Source organism: Chaetomium tenue, assembly GCF_020726465.1.
Source record: "Chaetomium tenue strain MPI-SDFR-AT-0079 chromosome Unknown F5144scaffold_1, whole genome shotgun sequence".
In the NCBI taxonomy this organism is placed as follows: domain Eukaryota; kingdom Fungi; phylum Ascomycota; class Sordariomycetes; order Sordariales; family Chaetomiaceae; genus Chaetomium; species Chaetomium tenue.
The window spans coordinates 6,064,991-6,091,891 of record NW_027117329.1 but is presented as its reverse complement, the minus strand read 5'-3'; the positions used below and the strand labels follow the sequence as shown (position 1 = coordinate 6,091,891).

General features: G+C 55.5%; 9 protein-coding genes across 9 annotated transcripts; 4 read left to right on the top strand and 5 right to left on the bottom strand.

Moving 5' to 3' along the window:
- Positions 1–68: 68 nt before the first annotated feature.
- F5144DRAFT_598658 (uncharacterized protein) lies at positions 69–1,610 on the top strand (the record flags this gene model as incomplete). Its single annotated transcript, XM_066790965.1, has 1 exon — positions 69–1,610. One exon carries the CDS (start codon positions 69–71, stop codon positions 1,608–1,610), a length of 1,542 nt encoding a protein of 513 aa, XP_066649554.1.
- Positions 1,611–1,837: 227 nt separating this feature from the next.
- F5144DRAFT_81538 (uncharacterized protein) lies at positions 1,838–3,228 on the top strand. The gene has a single exon (XM_066793446.1). The coding sequence runs from the start codon at positions 2,276–2,278 to the stop codon at positions 3,212–3,214; it is 939 nt and encodes a 312-aa protein (XP_066649553.1). The 5' UTR covers positions 1,838–2,275; the 3' UTR covers positions 3,215–3,228.
- Positions 3,229–3,243: 15 nt separating this feature from the next.
- Positions 3,244–5,348, bottom strand: F5144DRAFT_589517 (uncharacterized protein; the record flags this gene model as incomplete). Its single annotated transcript, XM_066790047.1, has 5 exons — positions 3,244–3,460; positions 3,650–3,840; positions 3,913–4,593; positions 4,705–4,908; positions 5,103–5,348. 5 exons carry the CDS (start codon positions 5,346–5,348, stop codon positions 3,244–3,246), a joined length of 1,539 nt encoding a protein of 512 aa, XP_066649552.1.
- An 86-nt stretch (positions 5,349–5,434) lies between these two features.
- On the bottom strand, positions 5,435–9,225 carry F5144DRAFT_558942 (uncharacterized protein). The gene is made up of 5 exons (XM_066788110.1): positions 8,094–9,225; positions 7,408–8,018; positions 6,717–7,322; positions 6,554–6,647; positions 5,435–6,486 (listed from the first exon to the last, which is right to left on the bottom strand). Exons 1-5 carry the CDS (start codon positions 9,079–9,081, stop codon positions 5,837–5,839), a joined length of 2,949 nt encoding a protein of 982 aa, XP_066649551.1. The 5' UTR covers positions 9,082–9,225; the 3' UTR covers positions 5,435–5,836.
- Positions 9,226–9,608: 383 nt separating this feature from the next.
- Positions 9,609–12,539, top strand: F5144DRAFT_479889 (uncharacterized protein; the record flags this gene model as incomplete). Its single annotated transcript, XM_066785198.1, has 4 exons — positions 9,609–10,541; positions 10,622–11,051; positions 11,233–11,909; positions 12,084–12,539. Coding segments are annotated over 4 exons (2,496 nt in total), but the record flags the coding sequence as incomplete, so codon positions are not given.
- Positions 12,540–15,032: 2,493 nt separating this feature from the next.
- F5144DRAFT_481060 (ankyrin repeat-containing domain protein) lies at positions 15,033–15,350 on the top strand (the record flags this gene model as incomplete). Its single annotated transcript, XM_066785265.1, has 1 exon — positions 15,033–15,350. The coding sequence occupies one exon, from the start codon at positions 15,033–15,035 to the stop codon at positions 15,348–15,350; it is 318 nt and encodes a 105-aa protein (XP_066649549.1).
- Positions 15,351–16,470: 1,120 nt separating this feature from the next.
- On the bottom strand, positions 16,471–18,744 carry F5144DRAFT_558931 (uncharacterized protein). The gene is made up of 7 exons (XM_066788109.1): positions 18,151–18,744; positions 18,075–18,094; positions 17,971–18,007; positions 17,843–17,919; positions 17,399–17,784; positions 17,249–17,344; positions 16,471–17,174 (listed from the first exon to the last, which is right to left on the bottom strand). Exons 1-7 carry the CDS (start codon positions 18,311–18,313, stop codon positions 16,580–16,582), a joined length of 1,374 nt encoding a protein of 457 aa, XP_066649548.1. The 5' UTR covers positions 18,314–18,744; the 3' UTR covers positions 16,471–16,579.
- Positions 18,745–19,904: 1,160 nt separating this feature from the next.
- Positions 19,905–21,720, bottom strand: F5144DRAFT_558928 (uncharacterized protein). Its single transcript, XM_066788108.1, has one exon. It carries the CDS (start codon positions 21,576–21,578, stop codon positions 20,106–20,108), a length of 1,473 nt encoding a protein of 490 aa, XP_066649547.1. The 5' UTR covers positions 21,579–21,720; the 3' UTR covers positions 19,905–20,105.
- A 1,471-nt stretch (positions 21,721–23,191) lies between these two features.
- F5144DRAFT_81384 (uncharacterized protein) lies at positions 23,192–24,393 on the bottom strand. Its single transcript, XM_066793445.1, has 2 exons — positions 24,324–24,393; positions 23,192–24,180 (listed from the first exon to the last, which is right to left on the bottom strand). Exons 1-2 carry the CDS (start codon positions 24,351–24,353, stop codon positions 23,320–23,322), a joined length of 891 nt encoding a protein of 296 aa, XP_066649546.1. The 5' UTR covers positions 24,354–24,393; the 3' UTR covers positions 23,192–23,319.
- Positions 24,394–26,901: the final 2,508 nt, after the last annotated feature.

The window sequence follows — 26,901 nt, the reverse complement described above, 5'->3', positions numbered from 1 at the left end:
TTGGTGCCCTGAGTTGGTTTCTGTATCCTGTAACCAGTCGGACTTGGATCACAGACCCGTTCACCGCCATGGAACAATCAACAACACCGCCCGTCAAGGCGGGAATCCAAATCATGTCCCCAGCCCACACCAGGAACACGTCGACAGCATCATCAGATACCGCATACACCACAGACACGGCATACACCGCCGACACAGTATACACCACAGACGAGGAGAAACGCTTGCACCACGGGTTACAAGGCTCTGTGTCGTCCATCGACAAAGGAAAACGGGAGAGCTACTCGTCCGTGTCGTCAGATCTCGAGGCCCAGAACGCCGAGATCGACGACTACGCCCAGAAGCGCTTCGGCTTCATCCGGTACACGGCGCTCAACGTCTACCGCCGCCTATTCAGCATTGCGTTCATCGGCAACGCCATCGCCTTCATCATTCTCATGGTCAAGGGGACCGCCCCCCTGGACCTCGTCAATGCCGCCGCCGTCAACCTGGCCGTCTGCGGCCTCTGCCGCCACCCGCTGGTCGTCAACTCGCTATTCCTCACCTTCGGCGCCGTCCCGCGCTCGGCGCCCATGAGGCTGCGCCGCCTCGCCTGCAAGATCTTCCACCTCGGCGGCGTCCACAGCGGCGCCGGCGTCGCCTCCTGCGTCTGGTACATCGGCTTCGCCGGCCTCTACACCTACCACTTCACCCCCTCCCCCGTCTCCATCGCCGTCCTCGCCCTCATCTACTTCGTGCTCGCCCTCCTCCTCGCCATCATCGCCGTCGCGCACCCCGCCTTCCGCGCCAAACACCACGACTACTTCGAACTCACCCACCGCTTCTCCAACTGGGCCATCCTCGCCCTCTTCTGGATCCTGATCTTCCTGCTCGGCGCGCAGGAACTCGCCGGCCTCTCCTCTTTCCTCATCCACCTCCCCGCCTTCTGGATCCTGATCCTCCTCACCGCCGCCACCATCCACCCCTGGCTCCTCCTCCGCCGCGTGCCCGTCAAGGCCGAGCCCCTCTCCCCGCACGCCGTGCGCCTGCACTTCTCCCACGCCACCGTGCGCTTCGGGCAGGGCATCAGCGTCGCGCGCCACCCGCTGGGCGACTGGCACAGTTTTGCGAGCTTCACGGACCAGTTTGATGCGGAGGAGACCAAGTTCTCGTGTTTGGTGTCCAAGGCGGGGGATTGGACGCGGCAGGCGATTGCGCAGCCGCCGACGGTGTTGTGGAAGCGGGGGGTGCCGACGTATGGGTTTGGGTATGTGTTTCGGATGTTTGAGCGCATTATTGTGGTGACGACGGGGTCGGGGATTGGGCCGTGTCTGTCGTTTATTGAGGATCCGCGCAGGCCGAACATGCGGGTGGTCTGGCAGACGAAGAGTCCGTTGAAGACGTATGGGCAGCGGACGTTGGATTTGGTGAAGCGGATGGATGAGGAGCCGGTGGTGATTGATACGTCGGTTTCGGGGCGGGTGGATATGCTGCCGGTGGTGCTGAAGTTGTACAAGGAGTTTGGGGCGGATGCGGTTTGTGTGATCAGCAACCCGAAGATGACGAAGAGTTTGGTGTACAGCTTGGAGACGAGGGGGATTGCGGCGTATGGGCCGATTTTCGATAGCTGAATGGGTTATGGGGAGGGCATCGTCATGGGCTGGGACCTATGTACGAGCCACGATGATAATGGATTTTACGTCTGATACGGGATGGATGTATATCATGATAAATGGCTGGATATCTGGATGAGGATGGATTGGGAGAACGTGACAGGTTACGGTCGGGTTCGGGAATTAGCATGTCACTGCATGGGTTACGAATAACGAGATGCAGTTCGGTTGGTTGATATCTTCCCTTGTCTGGCTCGCCCAACTTTTGTGTCTCGTCACCCGTCAACTCTGCCTGTGTACATACCGGATGATTACTGGGCCCGGTGGCGCCGAATCATCCAACTCTTGTGCTGGCTTGGCTGCATTTTTGGTTTTGATTTCCAACCTTTCTCCACTGTCCCATTACTAATCTTTGCGATGTCGCCATCCACAGGGCGGGCTTCTTTGACGATTTAAGCCGACCACCCCCATCTCCTCATTCAAGCTTAAATCCGATCTCAAGTAGCAATCTCATCCCATCTCAACCGTCATCCCATCTCAACTACCATTTCATCTCAACTTCATACCATCTTATCTGATCTCATTTTATCTCATCTACACACTTACACCCACTCACCTACCGTATCATTACCAACCCCTATTTACCACCACCCAAAACCCCAGCCCAACCCCCCACCACAACAATGACCACAACCGGCGAATTCCGCTACCTCGACCCGGCCTCCCTCGCCAGCGGCACCAAACCCTGGACCAAAGTCGACGGCGCCCACGCCTCCTTCACCCTGCGCGGCCAACCCCGCACAGTCACCAACATCCGCGACCACCTGCAACCCAACTCCCCGCCCGGCCACCTCGGCAGCGACATCGACGTCGCCGGTTTCGCCGTTTACCACGCCCCCGCCCAAGAAAAAACCTTCACCTCCGACGCCGCCGTGCGCGGCGGCTACTACGCCGAGGTCGAAGCCCTCCTGCGCGCCAAGCTGCCCGGCCGCATCGCGCGCGTCGAGATCTTCGACCACACCATCCGCAAGCGCGACCCCACCGCCCCGCGCCAGCCCGTGCAGCAGGTGCACGTCGACCAGACGCCCGCGGCGGCGGAAGCCCGCGTGCGGCGCCATGTCACGGACTTGCCGCCCGAGGAGGTGGATGCCCTGCTGCGCAGGCGGTATCAGCTGATCAATGTGTGGCGGCCGATCGGGCACCCGGCGACGGATTTCCCGCTGGCGGTGGTGGATTGGCGCACGACGAGGCCGGAGGATCTGGTGCCGGTGGATTTACTGTATCCGTTGCATCATCGGGAGGGCGGGGATGATGATGATCGCGGGAAGGAGAGGTTGCCGGATTTGACGAATAAGGAGAGTACGGAGGGGTATGAGGTCAAGGGGGAGACGTATGGTGTGTTGCCTGGGGAGGGGCATCGGTTGTATTATGTCAAGGATATGACGCCGGATGAGGCGATGTTTATCAAGTGTTTTGATAGTTGGGGCGAGGGGAAACCTGGTGGGAAGAAGGGGATTGCGGCGCTGACGCCACATACGGCGTTTGTGGATCCGGCGACGCCCGAGGGGACCAAGGGGAGGGAGAGTATCGAGGTGAGGTGTCTGGTTTTTTACGAGGAGTGAGGAGGTACCTCTGGTAGACAGTATCTATGCTAGATTATACAGACGGAGTGCATCCCGTCCCGCTCATCAAGACACGGAATCGCTGGCGCGTCCGTTGGTCTCTCTGCCTTCAGTAATGACTCCGTCGTGATCAGATCCGGCACCCTGGCAACGCCTATGCGCTCAAATGTGGCATTTTTCCTGTCGACGACCCTGAGGAGCAACATCATGAGCCCCCAAATCACGCTTCCTGGGTCCATGAGCTTCCTGGCGAACATCGCGAACAACGTGTTGTTGGCGTTCTCTTCCTCAAAGCCCTCGTGGAAAAGGTCGAGAGAAACTTCTGGTGGGCGAATAAGATCACCCATCACCGGCACAACGACCTCCACGCCCTCCAAAAGCATATGCCATTGCCAGTGCTGTGAGGCTTTGAGGCTGGTGCGGATAAGTCGCAACTGCCTCAGCGCACCGCGTAAGCGAATCCACCCCCGGGCCACTGCCCCAAAAGCATCGGCCGTCGAATACTCGAGATGGACCTCCTGGACTTTAATAATGTTATACATCGTGTGCGGCCACCCTACATCCACCAGACCATCAATCGATGCCCAGGACCAAGAAGGAGCGCGGTATTCCGTAGGCCGTGACGTCTTGCCGGAAAAGGGGTGTCGCACCGACCAGAGTAGCTCGCCTTCCAAACCAGCCCACCACATGCCAACCACGTATCCACCTTGGCACAGAGGAGCCATGTGTTTTGCAATTCCAGAGAGAGCAACGAGCTTGTCGCTGGGAACCGTTAAATCACACGCCATATACTCTTCAACGAGGCAAATCCACAGACGGTGGGCATAAACCGGAATTGTGAGATTGCCCATGTTCTTAAAGATCGTGTGACTTCTACTCACAATGTGGCTTGGGATCTGTTCCGGGCAGGTCTCCGTGGCACACTGTTCAAGGCACTCCCAGAGAACCTGGCGTTTATCAAACTGTAAGACGCGGGCGGAAAGGAACCGCTCCTGGAGAACCCAACCCCGTTTATTGACAAGTGCTCCAGAGATACTTCGTTGCCAGTAGTCCAAGTCGTAGATGCGGAAAAGCTGTGTCTTCTGGTCGCCATGGCCAACCTGGAGTTCAATGACTTGCGGGAGGAAGCTATTCGCATCCCTGGCATTGAACAAGGACTCCAAGCAACCGTTTGCGTCGCCAGCTGATATGTTGCAAAAGGTGTTCGAATAGACTTTGTTCAAGAGCGCTGACTCATGCTGCCAGTCCGTTATGTCATCCTTGTCTTGGAAAATACACAACAAATCGATCCAGATGTAATGGATACCAAGCTCGAGGGAGACGAAGATGACGTCTTGCATCAGCTGTGGGAGTGATCTAAGCGAGACTCCCTCGGCTAGCTGGGGATATGTGTGTTTCGTAAGCCGGAGCTGCTCCGTCGATCCCCAACGATGGGATACAGTTGTGTATCGTCCAGACGGTATCACTTTTGCCGTTTCTATCAGACATACCCTCTGTCCCGCCGACGGTTCTGCGGTGCTAGTGACGCGGCTTAAGTCAAGGAGGCGAGTTGGATACCAAGATCCATCGCCTGAGCCGACCATGCATTTTTCGTGGTGTCCAACACAGCGGGTAACCCAACGCTTCGCCAAGTCGAGCGTTTCGGGTGATCGGGTATGGCGAGTGAGCGTCACGGGGTGCTGGCTGGGATCTGTCTGTAGTTAACAACTTAGCAGTCTGAGCGGCGGGGTCTACCACCATAGCAGGAAGAAACCTCACCATTCAGGGGCTCCAAAATCAAAACACAGGATTCCGATGGAATAGACGAGAATCCAATGTTGATCCAATGCGCGGCTTGGTTCGACTCCACCTGAAGACCGGGGCTGAGGAATGTTGTACCGCCGCGCACCCAAGTCGTATTCTCAATAATACTCTGATGTTCAGGGTCAAATCCCTCCCAAAGGGCAACGCAAACACTGCAACGCTGATCAAGAGCCTCCCTAAAGCTCTCATATGTAAGATGATGGTTGACACGGCGCATCCGGGCCCTCGCGTCGCTCTCATCTGCCTCTGGCGGGATTTTGAGATATACGGGCCAGGACTCGTCAATGTTGGCAACACCTTGCAACGCGTCGCGGCATCGATCACAAATCATGTTGACTTCTGACAAGAGTTGACTGGGCTGGTTATGGCTCAATCGGGATTGGTGATGTTGGTGAGGTTGGTGAGAAAGAGGGCTGCGGGGTTTTATGGTTGCCTCAAGTCCCCCCGCTCAGTCAGGCTGGGCGAGTACCTAATCATCCAGTAAAGTCAAGGTACCTCCTAAGGTACCTGCCTACCTACCAAAATACCGGCTCCCCAAACCCGAACTCCGAGGCCGCCCGCCGGTCAGGGGCAGAGGGCTGAGTCCAAACCATGACACATACATATAATTGCCTAGATACCTACCTAGGGATGTTATCTCAAGTGAATAATCTTGGGTGGCTGAGGTACGTAACCTACATGTAGGTTAGGTACTTTAGGTTGGGTACCTAGATTTCTAAATGAGTCTCGTACATCACCTTGTAACATTGGACAATATCCAAACAAACATATCCGCATTTAAGGCAGAAAAGCGTAGCAGTTCGTCTGCTGGGAATGGTTCTACTTCAGTCTTTCTGCCAGCACCGCCGAATTCCATAACTCCAGCCCAAAGTCCACAAAGGCCCTAACAGATTTCTCCTTCACCTCTGGTGTCGAGTTTGGCGTCCTCGAAGCCTCCAGGACTTCGCTGATCTTATCCAGCTTTTCCCAGACCTGGACAAACTTCTTCGGTGTAACTTTGCCTAGGCTAGCAAAGGCGCGCTTCATCTCGTCGGGCTGGGCAATCAGTTCTACCGCGCTGTCGGGGGGGATCCCCAATAAAAGGCCGGTGCTGTCATTTGCTGTCTTGGCCGCAAGAATACTCGCCTTGATACAGTAGATGATCATGGCTGCGAGCCCAGCGGCCAGTGCCGTGGCAATACTGGAGCCTGTGGCTTGGACTTGGACCCTGGAATCGGGGATGCCTTGGTCCCCGCCAGAGGCCGTGTCGAGGGGTTGTTCCCGGGTTACATCAACGCCCGGAATGATATACGTAATGCCATCTTCTGCTGACCAGTCGAAGACAGTGCCGTCAAGAGACGCGGCACCGATACGGAAAAAACGGTCACTCCACGGACCACTCGGGTAATGAGCCCCAGTAAACACTCCGTCGTACGCGGAACAGAACATTAGGACGTTACGCTCTACAGCGGTGTGTAGGACTTTGTGTACTATTGCGAGAATGGTTAGACGCTGAAACGGCCATTTGTTGAAGAAACAGGGGTATGTAAAGCTCACGTGGTTGCATCTCCTCGCGCTGGCCTTGGGTGATTGGTATCGTCCACGCCATGCAGATGATCGTAGCCTTCTTATCCAAAGCTGCTTGGATTGCCTACAGCGCCACGAGTCAGAACAGGCTAATTGTCTCCGGATCCAATAATTGCACGTGTGCTGTACCTACCTGGGCTGCATAGCCCGCATCAATAGCCCTGGTGTTTCTCTTTTCATACATCTTGAGTCGTATCGGATAGACTTTTACCATAGGGCAAACGCGGAGGATCATACTAGCCAGGACGGTGCCGTGGCCCGTCGCCGACAGGAATGACGGCTTGGCCTTCCCCTCGTGAAAGTCGAAGCTCTTGCCTTCGAGGATTTGGCCAGTGTGAGGGGTGCCGAACATGTCAACGCCGTCGTCAATAAGCGCCAGAACAATATCATTCTCCAGCCTCTCCGACGTGGGCCGGTATTGCGTCGATGCTAGGAAATCTTTCACCGTAGTTCCCCAGAAGGGAGTCATTCCAGCGGCAAACCTCGCCGTGGAATCCAACCACCGATGTGAATTGGTGAGTGTAGCATCAGCTTCTGTAGCTAAAGGCGGTACGTCTGTGTCCGAGTCGCTGACCATCACGCCAATGTAGTCAAGCCCGTTACTCATGTCAGAGGTCCCGAGTTCAAGTTTCAACTGCTCCTGAGCTCGAACCCGAGCCCGAGGAGCCTGCCGGCTGACATTGAGTCTGGCTTGAAAGTCCCTAACCTTGGAGGCGATCCATTGGGGGCTGTCGTACGTCTTCTCACCGTCAATTCTTCGAGAAATACTAACGCCATACCAATATGGGAAATGGGGACACGATAAAAACAAGAGAATCCCGTACCTTGTGAGTAGGTGGTGCGAATAGGACTATCTCCTTAATATGGGGTAGCATGGCCAAACTTCCCGGCTCGCTCCATCCTCGCAACACAGCGTTACTGCCACTCCAACGAAGGTACAGTTGCCTTAACTGCCGATCCGACACAATTTCGGTGTTGAACTTCGTTGGGTCTTCGGGCGTGGGAACCTTCTTTTCGACTTTGCTGCTGATGCGGAGAATTGTCTCTGGGTCTAGGTCCATTTTCTTCCAGTCGAGATGCTCCACGATGAACCTCTCGAGGGACTCTTGTATGGCCTGGTCGCTGTGAACCCTTTCCCCTGGCTCCGCGGACTCATCAACGGATAGCCTGATGATGTGGCGGACCCCCTTCTCATACAGCCAGTTGAAAAAATACTGCATGTCTCGGCGGCCAAGAGGCCCGGATCGGGGTTCGGCGTCCCGTTCGAGGTCGGCCTGGCGACCCTTTAAGATGACTTCAACGCGCGGAAACGTCACCAATTGGAGCACACGATCAAATCGGAGACCGGACCGTGCATCTTTGCCGAATCGCTGCACGAACTCGTTCCATACCATCTTCCTTGGTAACCGGTCGTAATCAAAACTGATCTGTATATCTAAAGGGCCCCAAGAAGTTAGCGTAACCACAATCGCTGATCGATGAACGGATATAGCGGCAAACGTCCGCTCACCATCGGGGTTGTGACCGTAAAGCATCCTCTTTGCCTGCTCCTCGGTCATTGTGCGCAGGATACCTAACTTCAACTCCCTCTCGATTTGATCGGCGGTCTCCGTGGTGACAATAATTTTGTGACTCAGATCTTTCTTTTTTGGTTGCTTCTCAACGGGCATTTTGGGGTTCTTGACGCGCGTTTCGATAAGTTTCTCTCGGGTGAAGACATGATGCTGGTAAGGCGAGAGCCCATGTGGAGGTCCCGTGAGAATGCTCAAGGCACTTGCACCTCGCGTAACCAGTTCTCTGACAACCTCCAGTTGTGAAGCGGAGCACATGTCGTAAGACACAGCTATGTGGAGCGGTGTCAGCCCGTGCCGATCTTGGTTGTACAACGACTTCTCCGATGCCCTCCGGACCAAGTTGACGACGATCTGGTGCGGTAACTTGGCTTTGAGTGCGGCGTGAAGACAGTTACAGCCGTAACCATCCTGGATGCCGAGGAACCTATCGAGGTCCTCGACTGCTTCAGCCATTGCCGTGACAAGACGGCTTCTCCTGTGTAGTATGGCGACGTGCATCGGCGTCCTGTCGCTTTCATCCTGGGCTTCCATGAGATCTGGGTGCTCTTTTACAAGAAGACGGACGAGTGCTGCGGCCTTCTCCGTTTTACAGTTCATGGCAATCTTGTGTAGAATGGTTGGATCGCCGCGGCGCCTCTTGCTAGGGTTCAAGTATGGTTCGTATCGGCGGAGAAATTCTTGCCGTTGATCGAAGGTAGCGAGATTGATGTCATCGTCCCGTAACCGAGACATTATTTCGTCGTGAGCTTCCATGGCAGCCTTACTTGCAGAATCAGAGCCGGCATCGCGGTCCTCAACGGTCACGCCACCTCCAAACCCAAATTGATCCTTGTCCGGGCTGCCTTGCCATGGTGCTTCAGGGTAGAAGTCAGTCGTGTCCGTCTCGTCTGCACCAGTCTCCTGCACACTTAGCTCTTCGGACATCACGCGTATTTGTTGTGTAAGGAATGAGGAGGGAAAAGAGTCCTATCCCAGACAGCTGAGAAATACGCAACAGGCGAGAAGGAGAGAGAAAGCTTCATTTGCTCCCTCGTCCTCCTTGGGCGGAGGAGCGGATGTCCGAAGAGGCGCCACCAATGGGGATGAACCTGGCTGGGTCCAGCCCAAGTTAGGTAGGTAACATCGGCACGATGCGCTGCGCTGGCGTGCCGTCTGAGGACATAATTAGCGGGGCTGGTCCACGAATGAGGCCATTCAGCTCGTCTGCAACAGGGGAGAGCCAGCCAAACAGAAAGAAATGTGAGGCCTGTCTGCATGCAGATGTGCTACCCTGGTGGTACTGGGGTGTGAGGGGGAGCCTACATGTATACAGTAACAACCAAAGACTTTCCGTCCTTGATTCAAAATTGACTCAGCCGACGATGCTGAACGTGCCTAGGTGCACTACTGGTTTAGCAATTCGGGTCTGGCGCCACACTTATTGGAGGGGGGGAGTAAAGACGAATCAGATGATGACGTCCCTCTCGCTTCTCATTTTCTCTCTCGCCGTTCCTGTGCGTGCACTGGACGGATCCGGCGGGCCGCAAGACTGGAACGACTTCACCAACAACTTTGCCACCGACCTCGCCCCCATCATCGTCCTTTTCGGAGAGCAAGCATCCAAGCAGTTCCTCAGCGAGTCCACTAGCTTCTGGGATAACATACTCTTCGGCATTGCGCCCATTGGCATCATCACCGCCGTCATCTCGACTATTCGCCTCTACGGAAATTCTTCACTCAAGGCTTTTATTGGTAGGGCACAGGAGGCTCACGGCGTCGCCGAGGCAGAGTTGTGTTCGTCCACCAGCGACGACGTGTGCGAGCTGTGGTCGAATGGAGGGATATGCCGTGTGTTTGGTCGCCCACGGATCTTGGAATTGTTTCGCATCAAACCTAAAGGCTCCGCCGCCTTCTATCCCTCCTTTGTGCGCCAGGTAAATACGAAGAGGCCACCCTCATGCGGCTTGTACCCACCTCAAAATGTTCTCTGCGGCGACGAGCTTCCGCCCAACCAGGAAGATGCCGCCGAACCACTCCCAAACACCAGCTGGAGGGAAATCCGCAAGAAACGCGCGCCGTTGCCTAGCGCCGTAAACGCGCAAGAAAGAGGCAGGTTCAAAGCCTTTGCACCCCGCCCCAACCTGAGCCTGAATATTGGCATCAAGGCCGTGCCGCCTGGCCTCCTGCGCATGACCACTTTGCTCGGGACGGCCCTGCAACTCAGCTTTTTTGGCTACGCAACTTGGGCTACCTTCTATTATCCGGACCTCTACAAGGGCGAAAGCTTACCCACTCTGTGGTCCTTTTGTCTTGCCATTGCTGGGACCGTGATACTGAGTGTAGGAATGGTATGTTGTGCCATGCTGATCGAGAAAATGTCGATGGAACGGCGATTCAAGAATGAGGTACGTTCAACAGAGAAATAGCCGGGAACTTCCTGGGCCCTGATGAACCCCTCCCTTACAGACTCTGGTGGAAATCACAGAACTCGTCGCAGGACACCACCATGTTCTGGCTACAACCCGGAAATCAACGAATCGGAGACCAACTTTTCAACGCCTTTGCATACTCTGAAAAGAAGGAGTCGTTCATCACGTCCTGGAAAGTCGATCTCGAGCTTGAATCGGAGCGGTTCGGGATTGTCCGTCTCAGCAAACACACCTTTCAGCTATGGGTAGCAATCGGATCATCTACGTGTGGATTCATCTGCCAGTTCCTGGGCCTACGAGGATTACATGGTTCAGTGGCACTGTACCAACTCGGAGTCACCCTCTGCATGGCTATCGTCCGCTCATTCCTCCGATCTGGCCGCCTGGGGGCCGACAAAAATAACGTCAAGCAACGTAGAGACGTCGAAGGGCACGAACTTGACTGGCAAGCGATGAATCTCGAGGAGCCTGATAAGGAATTCCAAGGTTAGCCAAGACCCATGTGCCCCAGCTACCATATCATCCCACCCAATCCCCTGATTCCCCTCCAATTATTGTCCTCTCCGCCGACTAACGTGTCTGCATCGTGGCTCCTTGAACGCAGGGGGCTGGTACATTGACGACCTTCCTTTTCCCATGCGAAAGCCAAAAAACGGCCCTGAACAAGAAAAGGCCGACGCTGGGATCAAGGACGTCGGGGTTGATGTGGCCCCGGGATCCCAGCAAATTGTCAGCTTCCATGTCCGTCGGGATAGGGACCTGGACACGCTCCAAAGCGCCAAGGCAGCAGTCTCCTGGATGAAGCACAACGAAGCAGCCGGAGACCAACCAAACGAGGCAGCGAGGATACTGCATTACAGAGCATCTCTGGCCTATTTGACGGGGAATGCCATACAAGCAGCCGAGCAGAGGTGGGACACTGAGGTTCGAGCCATGGCGAAGCGGCTTCAAAAAGCCATGCAGGAAGCCGCCGAGCACATATTTCTGGAAGTGCCTTTGCTCAGGGGGTGGAGAGACACCCGTAGTTTGGCATGGTCTGCGACGTGCCGCCTGCACGAGCGCCCGGCACCATCCAACTCTCTCAGCCCCAATGGCACCGCGACACAACAACAAAGCTTTCCCATCCATTTTGCCATGTACCACAATGCTGGCGTCTGGGAAATCAGCGAGTGCGAACTGGAAGCTGCTTTGGGTCTCTGGTATTGGTCTGTGAGTCGACTGCCCTGGGCCAGTCGCTCGTCTCAGAGAAAGGTCTTCATGGTCGAACGAGCCGAAAAGAGAAACTCCCTCATCTCGGCGATTCGTCTCTGGGTGACGCAGACGCACCATATAGACCCCTTCGAGGTGAGGATTCCTTGGCCTACCATGCCCCGACGAGCTGATGATCAGAGCTTCTGCCAAATCTCCATATCACCTTCACAACTCGACAGCAGCAACCACCAGACCGCTACAGACGACGCTAGTGCGCCTTGCTATTATCCCACTACTCTTTCAATCCCATTAATGACCTTATTTGAGCCATGTGTCGTTCCTCAAGAGGCCAGTAGCCACGGTCCAGCTCAGGGCGATAGTCAGCCGGATGGAATCTGCCTGTCCGTCGCAACTGAGAGCTCCTTGCTGCAGCTGGTTGCACAGGACATTTTCGGCATTTTCATAAGCAGGATCGCCGATATCCTGCAGACACTTGATGTTGCGGAGCCCTGGACTCGTGGAGGCCAAATACAGCCTTTTGGAGTAGGAAACACCATGGCAGACGACTCGTATATTGGGTTGACGAATAAGCACGTCCGAGTTCTTGCCGATGTCTTGGTATCGGCCGGACTTGGGTCCAGGGTAGACGCATTGATGACCATAATCCCGCCCCTACTACAAAGATCGAAGCTACCCGACACAGACGCGGCTATGGAATCACTGCTCTACACAGCCAAGACGCTGCGGCGTAACAACAAGTTCACCCAGGCTGAGAACTTGCTCCGATGGCTGATCGACAACGTACCACAGCGGTTCCAGCAGAGAGCCGTCAGGAGTCTGGGCGAACTCTATCGTAAGGCGGCGCGCTCCAGCGACCCCTTCGATCGAAGCTTTGGGCGGATTGGCTTTGAGGCAATGGCAACCATGGAGGCCTTGTCCGACAATCGAGAGCTCTTTACCGAAAGCCAAGACATTATCAAGTCATATCTACTCGCCTGGGACGCCATGAGAAACATAGGACGGGGGGGCAAGAAACCTCTGAGGCCCCTGGTGGAAACATTAGAAGCAAGCTGTGCCAGGCCGCTGGGGTTGTACCTCGTGGACAAGTATGATGTCGAGGCGGCAGAAACTGAGGATTTGCTACATCTCCTCCGATGGGCCATCAATACCGGGTGTCAAGAGTTGATAGAAGACCTGTGGAATCACACCAGGGTTTTGGCCGCGAGCTGGGTGGCTGGGCCCGCTGGGGGTTTCAGCGACAGAATGGCATCCCCGCTGTCTGAGGAGCGCGGTGGACCGTCGTCTCCCCTGTTTTGGGCTATGGAGCTGCAGAGTGCCGCAGAAACCAATATCGAAACTATCGAGACTCTCCTCGACTGGCCGGGGCTGTATCCTGATCCAAACTGGCACGGCAAAACACCCCTTGTGGTCGCCAGCGAGACCGGCCAATACCCTGCGGTCGACTTATTACTGAAGCGCGGAGTTTCACCAGATTCTGCCAACGGGCTGGCCTTGCTATTGGCAGCCAAGAACAAACATTTGCGAGTGGTTCAACGACTGCTCCAGGGGGGCGCAAATCCCAACTTGATCAGTACCAACATAGAGGTGGACGGGGTCGACGGGGAAAAGGCCACGCCGCTTCACCTAGCTGTAGGATGGGACAGTTCCGTGGTCGAGCTACTTCTGCAACACCGGGCCAACCCCGAATCGCCGTATTACTCTTGCGGCAAAACTCCAATCGGCCTAGCAGCCGAAATAGGCGATACGGCATCCGTAGAGGTGCTCTTGATGCATGGAGCCAACGCCGAGGCAACGGATGACAACGGCACCTACCCCTTACTTGCAGCAATCCAGCATGGGCATGATGTCATCTCAAAGCTGCTTGTCAAGAGCATGTCTCTTCTCGAAGCATCCCGGCTATTACACGTGGCGGTTCAGTCGGGAAATAAAACCGACGTCGACCTACTGCTAACACACGGCGCAGACATCGAGGCCCAAGACGGCCTGGGACGGACACCTCTCCTTGCAGCAGTCGAAGAGGGGCGAGAAGAGATGGTGAGGACGCTGCTGCAGGCCAAGGCAGACCCCAATGCGCGCGGCGCGGACAACATGAGCGGGCCCTTGCAAGCTGCCATCAAGTCGGGCAATCATGGAATTATTTCCCTCCTTTTAGAGGCATCATATAAAGCAGACGTTAACCCCCCATTTATGGAAGGAAAGACACCGCTAGCGTTAGCCGTGGAACTCGGCCAACAGGAAACCGTCAAACTCCTGCTGCAGAGGCGGGCGGATCCCAACGCAGGAGACAAAGACAACAAGGATCGGGAATTCAACACCCCGTTGCATCTCGCGGTAGCACAAAGCAGCCCGGAGATTGTGGACCTATTACTGGACGCAGGAGGAGAAAAACTAGAAACCAACCTCGAAGCGAAAGACCTTGACGGCCACACACCTCTCCTTCTAGCTCTACTAACGGAAACCGCCAACCACAACCCAGCCAACGAGCTCATCATCGAGCGACTCCTCCACGCCGGCGCCAACCCCAACGCCACCACCCCCCCAACCACCACCGGCAGCAGCGCCCTCCACCTCGCAGCCACAATCCCCAACCACGCCATCATCACGCTCCTCCTGCAACACCACGCCGACCTCGAACAGCGCGACTCCCAAAACCGCACCCCCCTCCTCGCCCTCCTCGACCAGCCCTTCCGCACACACCACCAAAAAGCCGCCGCCCGCCAACTCCTCACCGCCGGCGCCAACCCCCACGCCACCACCACCATTCCCCCCACCCCCGGAACCACCCACACCACCACCGGCACGGGCACCACCGCCCTCGCCGCGGCCGCCCACCACGGCCACGAAGATCTCGTGCACCAACTCCTCACCCTCGGCGCAGCCGTCAACGCGCCCTGCGGACGCCACGGCACTGCCCTGCAGGCCGCGGTGTGCGCGGGCCAGGAGGAGGTGGTGCAGATGCTGCTCGACGCGGGCGCCGATCCCTGCGTGCCGGGGGGCGGTGGGGGGGGATATGGTAGTGCGCTGTATGCGGCGGTGGCGGCTGCGGTGGGGATGGTGGGGGGTGGGGGTCGGGGGATGGGGGTGTTGGAGAGGGTGTTGGAGGGTTGTGGGAGGGGGGATGGGGAGGTGCGGGATGTGGCGGGGTTGACGCCGTTGTTGTGGGTGGTTAGGGCGTGTGCTGGTGGGCGGGGTTGCGGTGGTGGTGGGGGCGGTGGAGGGGGGGGTGTGGATGGTGCGGCGGCGGCGGTGGTGAGGATGTTGTTGGGGTATGGGGCGCGGACGGAGGCGGTGGATGGGGAAGGCCGGACGGCATTGCATGTGGCGGCGGGCGCGGGGGATGCGGTGATGGTGGGGATACTGCTAGAGCATGGCGCGGACACGGAGGCGAGGGATGGGCGCGGTTGCACACCGCTGTTGGTGGCCAGCGAGAGGGGTTATGGGCATGTTGTTCGGCTGCTCCTGGAGGCGGGCGCCGATGTGGGCGCCGAGGGTGGGATCTATGGCACGGCAATGCAGGCGGCGGTGTATCTCGGAGATCAAGATATGTTACAGATGTTGGGGAAGGCATTATGATTAACATATCTGCCCATGCTGGTTGCAATGTCTCACAAGGGTCAAGAAACTGGGTGGACGTTACGTTTTCCTTTCTTGGCTATCATATCATGTCTGCACTGGGGTTCTACATGTGATAGTCGAGTCCGCGATGGTCAACTTCGACAAAGCCGTGGCAAGAGGAAATAACACTGGCAATTGCACTCTGGGGCCATACTGCTCATGTCGTCCGGTTGCTTCGTGGAAGCGATCTAGGAGTAGAAAAAATCAGGGGTGCCTTTTTACTCGTCAAGCACAGAATTTGTTGTTCTACCTCGGGTTCTGATGGCCAAGCTGTCAGCGAAGGCCCGCCCTTTTCCGGAGCCCGGATTGTACCCCTATCTCCCTCTCCCGGCGACTAGGCGTCATAATTCTAACTCCATGATGTCGAGGGATCAGTTTCTTCCCGCATTGTACGAAGCTGTTTTCTTTATTCTCAGATCCGTTCACGAGCTCCTCATCATTGTGGTAGAACGATTTGAACAAAGGGCCTTGCTGGCAAATCGAAGAAATTCAACTCCTCAATCTTCAACAGAATCGTGGTACGAAGGTGGAAACAAAGATGTATACTGTGAAGGCATATATATATATAACCTTTCTGAATGTCAGGAACATTGCTCGGGCACCTCCTTCAGAAACACTAGCACACATCCCCGGGCCTCACCGTGAGTCACATTCTCTGTACATTGGATATTTCACACCCCGAGGAGTTTCTCCTGGCAAACCATCGCCAGCCATGACAATCCAATTCAACACCAGGGTCCTGGCTCTCATGCTGGCCTTGTCGTTGGCACGGATGGCGGTGGCCGCGCCGTTAGCCCAGGACTACATTCGGCCCAGAGATGCAGAAAAGGACAGAATGGACGGCATTGCTCTAGGTGCATTCGCGGGGGGGAGTGCTTTTCTTGTGCTATTGATTATCTGCTGTTCATTTTGGTGTCCGCAGGACATGCCTCGCTGTGCCTGCTGGAAAAGGAACAAGAATACACAACGTGCGCCCATCCGCTCCACTAGAGACCAGCATGTCGAAGGTCTGCCCACCTGCTCTACTAGAGACCAACATGTAGGGGGTATGCCCAACGGGTCTACCAGCGACCAACATGCGGAAGCTGTTCCAATGGGAGGGTGGAGAGGCGCCATTACTGGCCTTAAATCGGTATATAAACGGCCGGAACATGTCCAAGACCGCAATGAAGTACCGGCGTAGTTTATTATGCAACAAGATTGCCATCGAACGTCTCGCAAGCAAAGGTAAACAATATAGAAGGAATTCCTAGAGCCAGCGCCCGTCTCCAAAACCATGTGCCAAATTGACCCAACAGCTCACCTGTCCTAGTCCCCAAACGCCGTGCAAACCCCAAACCCCAAACCCGCGAAATAGAAACCCATCCACGGCCATCCAACAGCGGCCCCGTCCACAACACTCGCACACGCACACATACCGCCACTGCACCCGCACACATGCCACTCCCACACCTACACCCACCGCTCGCCCCGGCGCTCGACACGCTCAGGACGCTCCACAAAGAACGCTGCGCGCCAACCCGGCGGCACCGGCACGGGCCCCGGCCCGCGGAGGCGAGCGACCTGTCCGTCGCCGTGTCTTCCTTGTCTTCCTTGTCGTCGTCGCACGCGCCGGCGGGCGGGCAGCTCGGCAGGCGGCGGGCGACCTGCGAGACGGGGATGGTGTAGAGGTCGAGGGGTTCGTGGCGGGCGAGCTGCGTGAGCGAGGGGAGGTAGCGGCCGGCGAGGGCGCGCAGGCAGGGCGCGCAGGCGCAGATGATGCCGACGTTGATCTCGACGATGCTGTGGGGGGGTGGGTTAGGTGGGGTTTGGTTGGTGGGGGGGAGGGGAGGACGGGAGGGGGTTGGTATGCATACCTCCAGATGTAGTTGGTGGCGAATTTGTAGGTGAGGTCCATGTTTCCCCACCCCTGGGCCACGATGACGAAGCGCATGATGCTCACGGCGAAGACGCTGCTACTTGTCAGCGCGGGGACTAAACATTTCATTGGTGGATATGCAGCGTACAACCCGCCCGTTCCGAGAATGGCCGCAACAGCAGCCTTCTGGGCGAGGCCAATTCGCAAAGGCCCAATGATCCAGGTGGGGAGAACCAGCAGGATGGCGTCGGTGACGCAGTTGAACCCGACGAGCCACCCATACCACGGATCTATCGACAGGCATTCCCCCTTGCCTCCCATCGTGGCGTAGTCCCATTGGTACCTGATGGGCCGGCAGCCGAAGAGGAACCCAAAGGCGCCAAGGAGATAAGCGGCAATGACGAGAAACATCAGGATGTACACGACGGTGTTGAAGCCGCGAGACGTCGGGAAGCGAAGGTAGAAACGGAGAATGGACGTCTTGATGAAGAGGATGGCGAGGTTACCGGTGATGGCGGTGGGGAGGATGTTGAGCTGAAAGCTGCGTTAGTCCGGCGGCTGCCGGGACGAGCTGTTGGCGATGACAACACACCATCATGAACGAACGTAGGTCAGTCAGCCCCTGTGCGGCCAAATAAGCGCGGTGATAGCCCAAGCCATGGTTGGTGACTGTGGATGGTTAGCGGTGCCCCGGCTGGCCTCATCTGCCGCGGTACATACGGAGGGCCACACTGATCGAGTACCCGATGGAAAAGGCCTGTCAATGATTAGTCACGCTGGATGGCTGGCCGCTGAACCGTCTCGAAACCACTGGCAGGCCTTACCAGTGCCACTAAAATAAGCCCTGGGCTCGTGTCAGCGGCGTTGCCGTTCAGGAGGGACAGCACTGCCTGCACCTACAGTCGTCTGTGTGGATTGTCCGGAGGATGTTTCGGGCAGTGAAGAATCGGAGGGTCACAAAAACGAGTGCAAATTGGGGTGCTAGGATGCAGGTAAGCACGAGGCTGGGTGCCAGGGATTCGGAATTGTCGGCATCAACAACAACTCGGGTGTCATTGCTCATGGCGGTGGCTTCAGAGGCGTCGGAAGCCTCCTCGCACTCTGGGTCAGCGTCATACGCGCTGCGCACGAGGATGTCGACTTGGAGGAGTCGGGTGACAACGGTGGAAAGCTGACTGGCGACTGAAGTTTGCGGGCAGCAGCCCTTCAAATGGAGTGGCAAAAACACCCATCTTCAGTCAATCTTCACCGATCGGTGATGTGGCCAAGGGGGTGCTGAGATGGGGGGGCTGATTGTTTGTTACCCCAGACCGGTTGCAGATCCTGGTTAGCCATTTCTTGGGCTGGGCTGGAATCGCTCGATTGGTTGAGGTCGAGTTCGGGTGCATTCCCCGGTCGCAGGGACGAAAAAGGGTTGTATTTTGATTGCAAAGTCTCAGGTGCCACATGGAAACTGCCAAACAACACACTGCACCGGGCAATGATGGCTGTGTGATTTACGATCAAGAAACGGAAGGAGGCCGAGCCTGATCTCCTTCCTGAATGAATATCCGCTGGGTGGTGCAAACGTCTTGGCGTGCTTGGCGCGCGCGGGCTGCACCACATCTAATTTTTTGGGTCGAACGGACTGCAAAATAAGAATGGCTCTACTAGTTGCCCTACAAGATGCGCGGACTACCTGTTTATATATTCCGATAGATCCAACTCTATTATGTCTAATTCTACCACGCAATTGTCAATACGGACAATACGCGTTGAGATATTGATGTATACATACTGAAGACGATGTTGATTGATGTTTTTTGCCAAGAACTTTTGCAAAACTTCGAAAAAGTTTGGAAAGCGAGATAAATCCACCAGTATCTCAACGCGTATTATCCGCATTACTAGTAATATGGTAGAATGATATACTACGGAGTTAGATATATCAGAATATATATACAGATAGCCCGCGCATCTCGTGGTGCGATTGGTATAAGCTCTACTAGTTTCTCCTTTCTTACGGCCCCCTTTCCAGCACCCCAAAACATTCTGGGGTGCAGCCCCTCTCGCAGCGCCAAGACGTCCCGACGTTTCCACCACACAGCGCTTGCAATACCTATAGCATCCCCTTGCTCCTTTCACCGCATCGAGTAACTCATACCCTTCACACTTCAAGTATATACGTAAATACCTCGATCTTGCACGTGGTTCCTTCTTTTTCTCTTTTTACTTTTTTTTTTCCCGTTGGTTCTTTTTCCCACGGTTTGTTGGGCTCCGCCGCGTCTCGCTCCCAACTGGGTCTCAATGTCGGCTTTCACACAGTCGCCGAGTAACTGTTGCCACTGTGAGCGCCGCCTTCTTTCGGACTCGAGACGTCACACGTGCAGTCACCTGACAAACCGATGAGTAATGTTCCAAGACCGTATCATAGAGTTTCCAACAAGAAATCAACCTCAAGCCATCACTGGAGCTCCGAGGAACGGGAATTAGGTTAACGATAACACTAAGGGTCTCCAAGAAGCCCAAATGCTGCAGCAACCAGATATGGAATGTTATTCTGGTCTGGCCCTCCTGAGTTCTGACACAGTTCGTGGAGATTTTGATCGTCTAACAGACCCCAATACGAACGTAAATGCAAATGGTAAACGTAAAAACACAAGCTTCTGCTGGGCTCTCCAAGTGCATTGTTACAACTTCTACTATTAGCGATGTGAGCTGGGGCGCTAGGCATCCACCAGCCGAAACATCATACCTATCCGCGCACGACCACTTGCCCCCACCCTCAGGTCCACGATTTTAAAGGGCTTCCTTCGTTGAAGCCGAGTACAGCAGACTCAACCATGACCAAACCTTCGAAAGAAACGTTCAAGCGGCTATCGCTGCAAAGGCGACACGACCCTCAAATAGACATGCCGAAAAAAGTCTTCGCTTGATTCATCTTCCCCCCAATGCAGAGGCCCACCCAAACAATCCGCCACGACCGACCTGTACTCCCAGGGCACCTCCTTTAGGAGAGTTCTTGCCACCTTATAATCCGCCATCAAATCCCTGCCTCGATCGCCAATGGAAGTAGCAGGGACACGACCGGAATTGAGCGGCTTCCACAGGAACACCTCCATTAAGAGGCAGCCCAGCGACAGCAGGGTCGGGCGCGGAAGGAGGCCCTTGTAGGCTTTGGTTGGTTGCGATTCACGGTGATGTAGATCCGGTATAACTACCGGGTCTCCGTATGAGGCGCTAGGCAGGAGGGCTTGTTGCGTGAGTAAGAAGAAGATGTCGCGGCTGCTGAAGATATGCGGGAGCCAAGGGGTACCGTAGAGTTGCAGAACACTGGAAGAAATAGCTATAGCGAGTTTGAGAAGGTCATCGCCGTGCAAAGCGTGGAAGTGGCTTTTTTGCTCGAGAATCTCGCTCAAGGAGACGGTGTACCTGTCCACGATAGCGGATGCTGGATGGATGTAATGTGTTCTGGGGGGTTCCACGCGTTCGTCGTCGATGCCCACGGGTTCTGGTGTTTGGCCTGAATTACGAGGAATTGGGGGAGGTGTTTGTGTTGGTTGCGCAATAACGTCTTGCCAGGGCTGTAATATCCTTGTTCTAAGGTTTTTGTTGTGGCCGTAGGCTGTAGATGAAGAGGAATTGGAAAGCTGGAATGCCAGGTCTTTCATGATCCTGTCGCGATCGTCCGTAGGCGCAATGTCGGGCGATCGGTGCTGCAACTTCAACGCAAATTGACCCGTGTGATTCTGGGACTCCAAAGCATGATATAGGCTGGTTGCCATGTCCTGCGTTGCCATACAAAGCTTTGCTTGGGCTCGGGCCTTGCGTTCCGGCGCGAGTTTGATACTATCGTTGATGAGGGTGTCTAGTTCCGCCACGCGGTCCTTAATGAGGGATAGGGGCTCCCGACATAGCGGGCCCTTCGTAAGGACTTTTCCCTCCATTATGTCGTTTATCGCCGGCTTAATCTCGTCAATCGCACCGAAGATATCGCTCATAGCGTTCAGGAAGACGGGTATTGAGTCCCAAAGCCGGGCCCAGACTTTTTGTTGGATAGGTTCGCGCCGCCAAAGATCCACCGCAGCTTCATCGACCATGAGCCGGATTTCACAAACGGGGACGAGTTCAGATAAGAGGTACTCGCAGACGCAACCAAGGCCGAACCGTTTCCTTGTCAGCTCGAGAAAAAGGGTAAACAACTCGTGCGGTTCTCGGGCTACCTTGTACCGTTGACTTCTATAGTTTCCCCACTCCATTATAACCTCAGTTAGGAATTTAAGAACTGTGCCAACGACCTCGAGGCTGGTGGGGGGGCGGACCTTAGTGTTGTGGTTCGAGCTCGCCATATTGTAGCGTTTAGTCAGGAATTGGAGAGGAAAGAAAAGGGATCTCCAAAGAGATGTTGCCAATACCACAAATTCCGGATCGGATTCTTGGTTGGGGCACCTATATATATAAAATTGCTGGCGTCGCTTCGTTCGTCAGTCGCGCGGCCCTTCGCTACGCTACGGGGCGCTGCCTTCCTCTCTCCCGCTCCTGGCAATTTTCCTGTCCCTCTCCGGAGGACAATCCGGGTTAGGGTTGAATACGGGAGAGACGAAGCGCCAATATCTGTCCGTCGGCCAACAACTCTATCTACTTGAGTCGTCTTCTTACACTTAACTATAGCTACTAATCGTTTCTATTCTGCCACTCACGTTACGTCTCTACACTCACGTCCTCGCTACTTACAAATCAATTAGACTCTTGAGGGAACCTCCCCCGCCACAGCATATAACGCCTGCAGTTGCCTGGTAGCGTGATCGGACAACTTCAACCCCATAGCTCGTGATGATGTCTCGCGGTAGATCCTGCTGCGGTCGAAGGGCCGCTCAGACATCAGTCCGCCGAGTGTCTTCACCCGCGAGACGACCACGTAGGAGAGGCCAGAAGCAAACTCTGGCGCAGAGATATCGCAGACGACCTTGTCCAGGGTGATGCCCTGTGACTTGTGGACGGTGATCGCATAGCTGACCCACAGCGGGAACTGCTCTCTCGAACATGAGTTGGCGCCGACCATGAAGTCCTGCCGCACTCGGAGGATGGGAACAACCAGCTTCTCTCCACTGCGGAGCGGCTCCCCGTTTGGCATCGTGAAGGCCGGGCCGTCGTAGTCATCGAAGGCCACCATGATGACCTCGGGCGGGTCTCGCAGCACGTCGGCACCCTCTTTCCAGGATATGTCGTAGACTGTGCCCTGTGCGCCGTTAACGAGCCCGACGTCGGCCCACAAATTCCGCGTCAGCATCACCCTGCAACCAACACACAAGGGCAAGCGCTTGGCCAAGTTGCCGGCATTTGAGGATTCCACCTTCTCCGCGCCAACACCCTCGTGTTTTGCCTCGACCTGAATGGCGGGGCTGTCCAGGCCAAGCATGTGTTGGTGGTTGTACTCGACGACCTGGGCCTTGGTGGGATAGATGCGAAGCGCATCGGCAAAGCTGTCAACCTGCTCGGGAGAGAGCTTGACAGAACACCTCGAAGCAAGGAGCTCCCAAGAGGGTACTGACACATCAGCCATTCGCAGTTCTTCCAAGGCCCGCCGAAACGGGGCCTGGTCTTCGCCCTGCTGCCGCTGTATTGTGGTCAGAAACACCGACTTGTCGAACGAGAGGTACGCATTACGCCCGACGATCTCGATGTCCTTCAGATCGTCGCTTGTCGAATACAGCGGCTTCTTAAGGACAGGGGGGAGCTGGAAGAAATCCCCAATCATGATGACGCTGAGGCCGCCGAAAAACTCGTCGCGACGCTCCGGGAACACCTCCCGCAGGCGCTGGTCGATCCATGCGAGGGTTTTGAGGCCCAGCATACTCTTCTCGTCGATCACGAGGTAGTAAATGGCCCTAAACCGCCGCTGCAACGCGTTCAGGACTGTCGGGGTCTCGGAGAGCGGGCGGTAATTGCCGTCGACGGGGAGCCGCAGCAGGGAATGCAAAGTCTGTCCCCCGATCTGGTTGCTCGCCACGCCCGTCGGAGCTGCTCTAACGATGGGGGAGGGTCGGCCATAGGAAGCCGCCTTGGCCTGAAGGTGAGAAGATATCACCTTCACCATATACGACTTGCCAGTCCCACCTCCTCCATGAGCTTGACGTCAAACCAGCGCTCCTTGCAGCGCAGGCATCGTTGCATCTCCTCTGAGGCAAGCGCTTCGTCGAACTCCCTCTTGATCGCAATGTCTTCGGCCAACAGCGGCGTCTCCTGGTCGTCGCCTGTGAACCGCGGACCGGGTTCGTTAAATTCGCGCGGAAGGTTTCCTTCGGGGAGGTTGTGCGTGCGTGGGCGGCCGGTGGGATTGCGTGCTAGTCGAGGACGTCCGCGAGGGCGTCCGCGAGACTGAGCCGCGGGTTCGTTGAATTCGCGCGGAGGGTTGTCTTCGGAGAAGTTTTGCGTGCGTGGGCGGCCGACGGGATTGCGTGCTAGCCGAGGGCGTCCGCGAGGGCGCCCGCGAGACCGAGCCGAAGACGCAGACGGAGAACGGCGTTTGGGAGGGCGTCCACGGCGTGGCGGTGTGTGTCGCAAGTCATCCGCGTCACCACCCAAATCGTCTCCCTCAGCGGCTTGCACGGGTAGCAAATCGCCTCGGCTGGTCGTAAGCGCCTCGTCCTCAGCATTGAGCTGCTGTTCTCGTCCAATCAAGCTGCTTAACGTCGGGGTTTGCGAAGGCTGCACGCCATGGCGTCGTTCCACGCGGTGGCGTCGCTGGATTGTCAATCGTTGATCCCGAGCGGCTGCCGTTTCCGGGGTATCTGTAGAAACGCGGCCCCTTTCGTGATACATTGCAGCAAGGACGCCGTGCGTAAGGTTCCGTCGAGGCCCAGGTGCAAGCGCCGGTGCGAAAGCAAGGGGAAAATCATCTCCGCGGCCGATTGCGCGAGAAATCTCAGTGCTCGCTCGCGACGCTTCAACCTGCGATAGGTTAGCTGAGGAAAGCAAGATCGCGGCAGATGTGCAAACGGCGGGAGTCGCGATGGTCGCGATGGTCGAGCGGATTGCGAGGGCATGGATGGATGGATTGAATAAACAGGAGCTTCCAGCTGGAGCATGCTTACGAACCAATCGAAACTCGCGATAACGGGCATTTCCTTATCAATTTTGCATAGTAATTTCCTTATCAATTTCGTATAACTAGTAATTTCCAAAAGTTTGAGCGCAATATTGTCCTCCGGACAGGATTATCTTGTATCGCCTATGTTGTTGCTATAAATGCATATCTATTGCAAGAAAGGCATCCCTTGATATCTTGTGGGCTTCACACACAAGGAGGTTGGCATGTAGAAAAGGGGGCTCCCCTTTGTACATATATTTACTAGTCCTCGCCAGCCTTCTTTCCTTTGTAGAACATGGCACCTTTTACTCCCAAAATAACCCCAGGGCCGCCACCAAACGCTCCCTGCAGTGTGGCAAGATCCTAGGTAGCTACCCACGGCGAATTCCTTTGAATACGTCCCCTTTGTTCTGACAACTAGGTAGATATGTAGCGCCGTTTATATGTTTCATTGTCGGTCGATGCTTTCGAATGCGTTGTTGGCATTGTCGATTGGATAAGTGGATGCATTGAGATTTGGTAGGCCAAATACATGATATATAGTCAGGTACCTGAGTGTTTGCACGTATCTACTTTGTGTTGCGTGGTTCCTTGGGTTATTTATATGTTGTTCACTGTCGCCTTCTCGCCCTCACCTTAAGAATAGTCATTGTCTATATGCTTAAAGCTCGCACCGTTTGCTTTTCCAGGCCTGCTAAGATGATAGCCATTGTTGCTTTACGCTTCAAACTAATACCCAAGCTACAAGATACTCTATCAAAATACATATTTTCACAGACGACGGATAAGAGCATCTTGAAACAGGTTACATAGTATCTAGATCGCTTTCAAGACTTACTAGACCCTTCAAATACCTACCAGCTGGAGTCTCAGGTCCCGGGGTTGTGCGGAAGATAATCGACGAGCGAAACCGCTTCAAAGTACAGGTCTATAAGACTAAGGCTTATAAGGACGGGGGGATATCGCTGGATTGCCGCCCCCGAAATGACTCGGCCGTGAAATCCCTGGTCATCATGTGTGTCGAGCGCCTCATTAAGCTGATTGAGCAGATGTTGACTGTTGGCTGGGGGGGGGGGGGGGGGGGGGAAGGAGGTGGTGATTCCGTACGATCGGCTCCCACAGCCGGTGCTAGGAGAGGTGGGTGTCCCCGTGGATGGCGATTGGGTGATGCCTACTACAGAGCTTGCTCACGTCGCGAGTTGTATGGTCCGGACAGTCGACGGTCTTACTGGGTTGAACAATATAATCCATAACCCACATACCGCCCCGTTACCGATAGTCCGCCAAAGCGTTTCAATCCGGAGTTGGAGTCTTTGAACGTATAATGCGTGGTCCAAAGATAAATCTACATTGAAACCTGTCTCGCGGAACGATGAATCAGGTTTCCAAAACACGGTCCGTAACAAGGTCTCCATTTCCAGTCGCACACAGACACTAATATCATGCAACAACTTTACCGTTACCTGTCAGCTGAATTGTAACATTAACATGTCTAATATTATTAGTGTCGGGCGAGTTCGGCGAGGGGAACCCTCCTACGGATATGTCCATGTCAGTGGCCCTCCGCAAAAGATGCCAATGTTTCTGCTCACCAATCGGCTACGATGGTGAGTACCTAGGTATATAGTACTGTGATCAGTTCTTATAGGGGACAGGGCGCTATCCTGGTGCAATGGGAGCGGTTCCCGCAAGACCGGTCACAGCTTTGCGGGCGACAAAGAAGAAAAGCTTAGCTCGTGCGTGGAAGATTTTCAGCTGTCGAGAATGGCTCATCTCAATAAACCCGATTTCCAAAACATGATCCATAACAAGGTCTCTGCAGAGGAAGCTCGACTACAGAAGCATGCCAGGCAGGTAGGAGAGCCACCCGCAGTACTAGAGCTCTAGGGCAGGGCTGCTTTTATGGCTGGTGCACTAAAAGCCGAAGACGGGGTTGTGATCTTGAATTGAGGCTCTCCTGCGCGACGGAAGGGAGTTTAAACGATGACGGCTGGGGAAAGGAGCGCACCGAGGTGGAGCAGATCGCTCCCATCTGCAAGCAAATCGGCACTGGGACCCAATTTTGCAACACCGTCCACATTTGGCTCACCACCCTTGAGCGGCCGGTCAGATTTCCTCGCCATCGCCATAAGTTTGAGAAACTCAGGTTTAGGTTCCTCCAGTTCCTGTTCTAGCCCCACCGACTGCCCCCGCTTCTGTTGTTGTCGGTGGTGCTGTGATGGTCGGGAGTATGGGTGGCGGCCTCTTCAAGGGCTTCCTTATCGAACTTGCGGAGACCGAAGTTATACCCGATATTACGCTAGGCTCCAACACCAACATTCGCCCTCTGACGCACGCGGCTGCCGTAAATCTGGCGTCACAACGGCCCGGCGGGATCCCACCGCGAGGTTTCCTTATTCTTGACATCGAGGGTGTTGGCCTTGTGCGGGCCTGTCGCGCTCGGCCTGGCTGCGGCCGACGTGGTACATAATGCGGCTGGAAGTACTTTGCCCGGGATAGTTGCACCAAGGCTGACTGCAAGTATATGACCCTGATGGACTCCATCCTGCTATGCCCACACCTCCGGGGTCTACCGATGCGTA

Excerpts from the sequence above, each read along its gene's own strand:
- F5144DRAFT_81538 (XM_066793446.1), top strand. The coding sequence starts at position 2,276 with ATGACCACAACCGGCGAATTCCGCTACCTCGACCCGGCCTCCCTCGCC.
- F5144DRAFT_558942 (XM_066788110.1), bottom strand. The coding sequence starts at position 9,081 with ATGTCCGAAGAGCTAAGTGTGCAGGAGACTGGTGCAGACGAGACGGAC. Across the intron at positions 8,019-8,093 it reads TTACGGTCACAACCCCGATG|ATATACAGATCAGTTTTGAT; the intron begins GTGAGCGGACGT and ends GGGGCCCTTTAG. Across the intron at positions 6,648-6,716 it reads ATGCGGGCTATGCAGCCCAG|GCAATCCAAGCAGCTTTGGA; the intron begins GTAGGTACAGCA and ends GTGGCGCTGTAG.
- F5144DRAFT_558931 (XM_066788109.1), bottom strand. The coding sequence starts at position 18,313 with ATGAGCAATGACACCCGAGTTGTTGTTGATGCCGACAATTCCGAATCC. Across the intron at positions 18,095-18,150 it reads GACAATCCACACAGACGACT|GGCTTATTTTAGTGGCACTG; the intron begins GTAGGTGCAGGC and ends ACACGAGCCCAG. Across the intron at positions 17,785-17,842 it reads ACCTACGTTCGTTCATGATG|CTCAACATCCTCCCCACCGC; the intron begins GTGTGTTGTCAT and ends CGCAGCTTTCAG.
- F5144DRAFT_558928 (XM_066788108.1), bottom strand. The coding sequence starts at position 21,578 with ATGGCGAGCTCGAACCACAACACTAAGGTCCGCCCCCCCACCAGCCTC.
- F5144DRAFT_81384 (XM_066793445.1), bottom strand. The coding sequence starts at position 24,353 with ATGCCCGTTATCGCGAGTTTCGATTGGTTC. Across the intron at positions 24,181-24,323 it reads TCGCGAGTTTCGATTGGTTC|GTTGAAGCGTCGCGAGCGAG; the intron begins GTAAGCATGCTC and ends AACCTATCGCAG.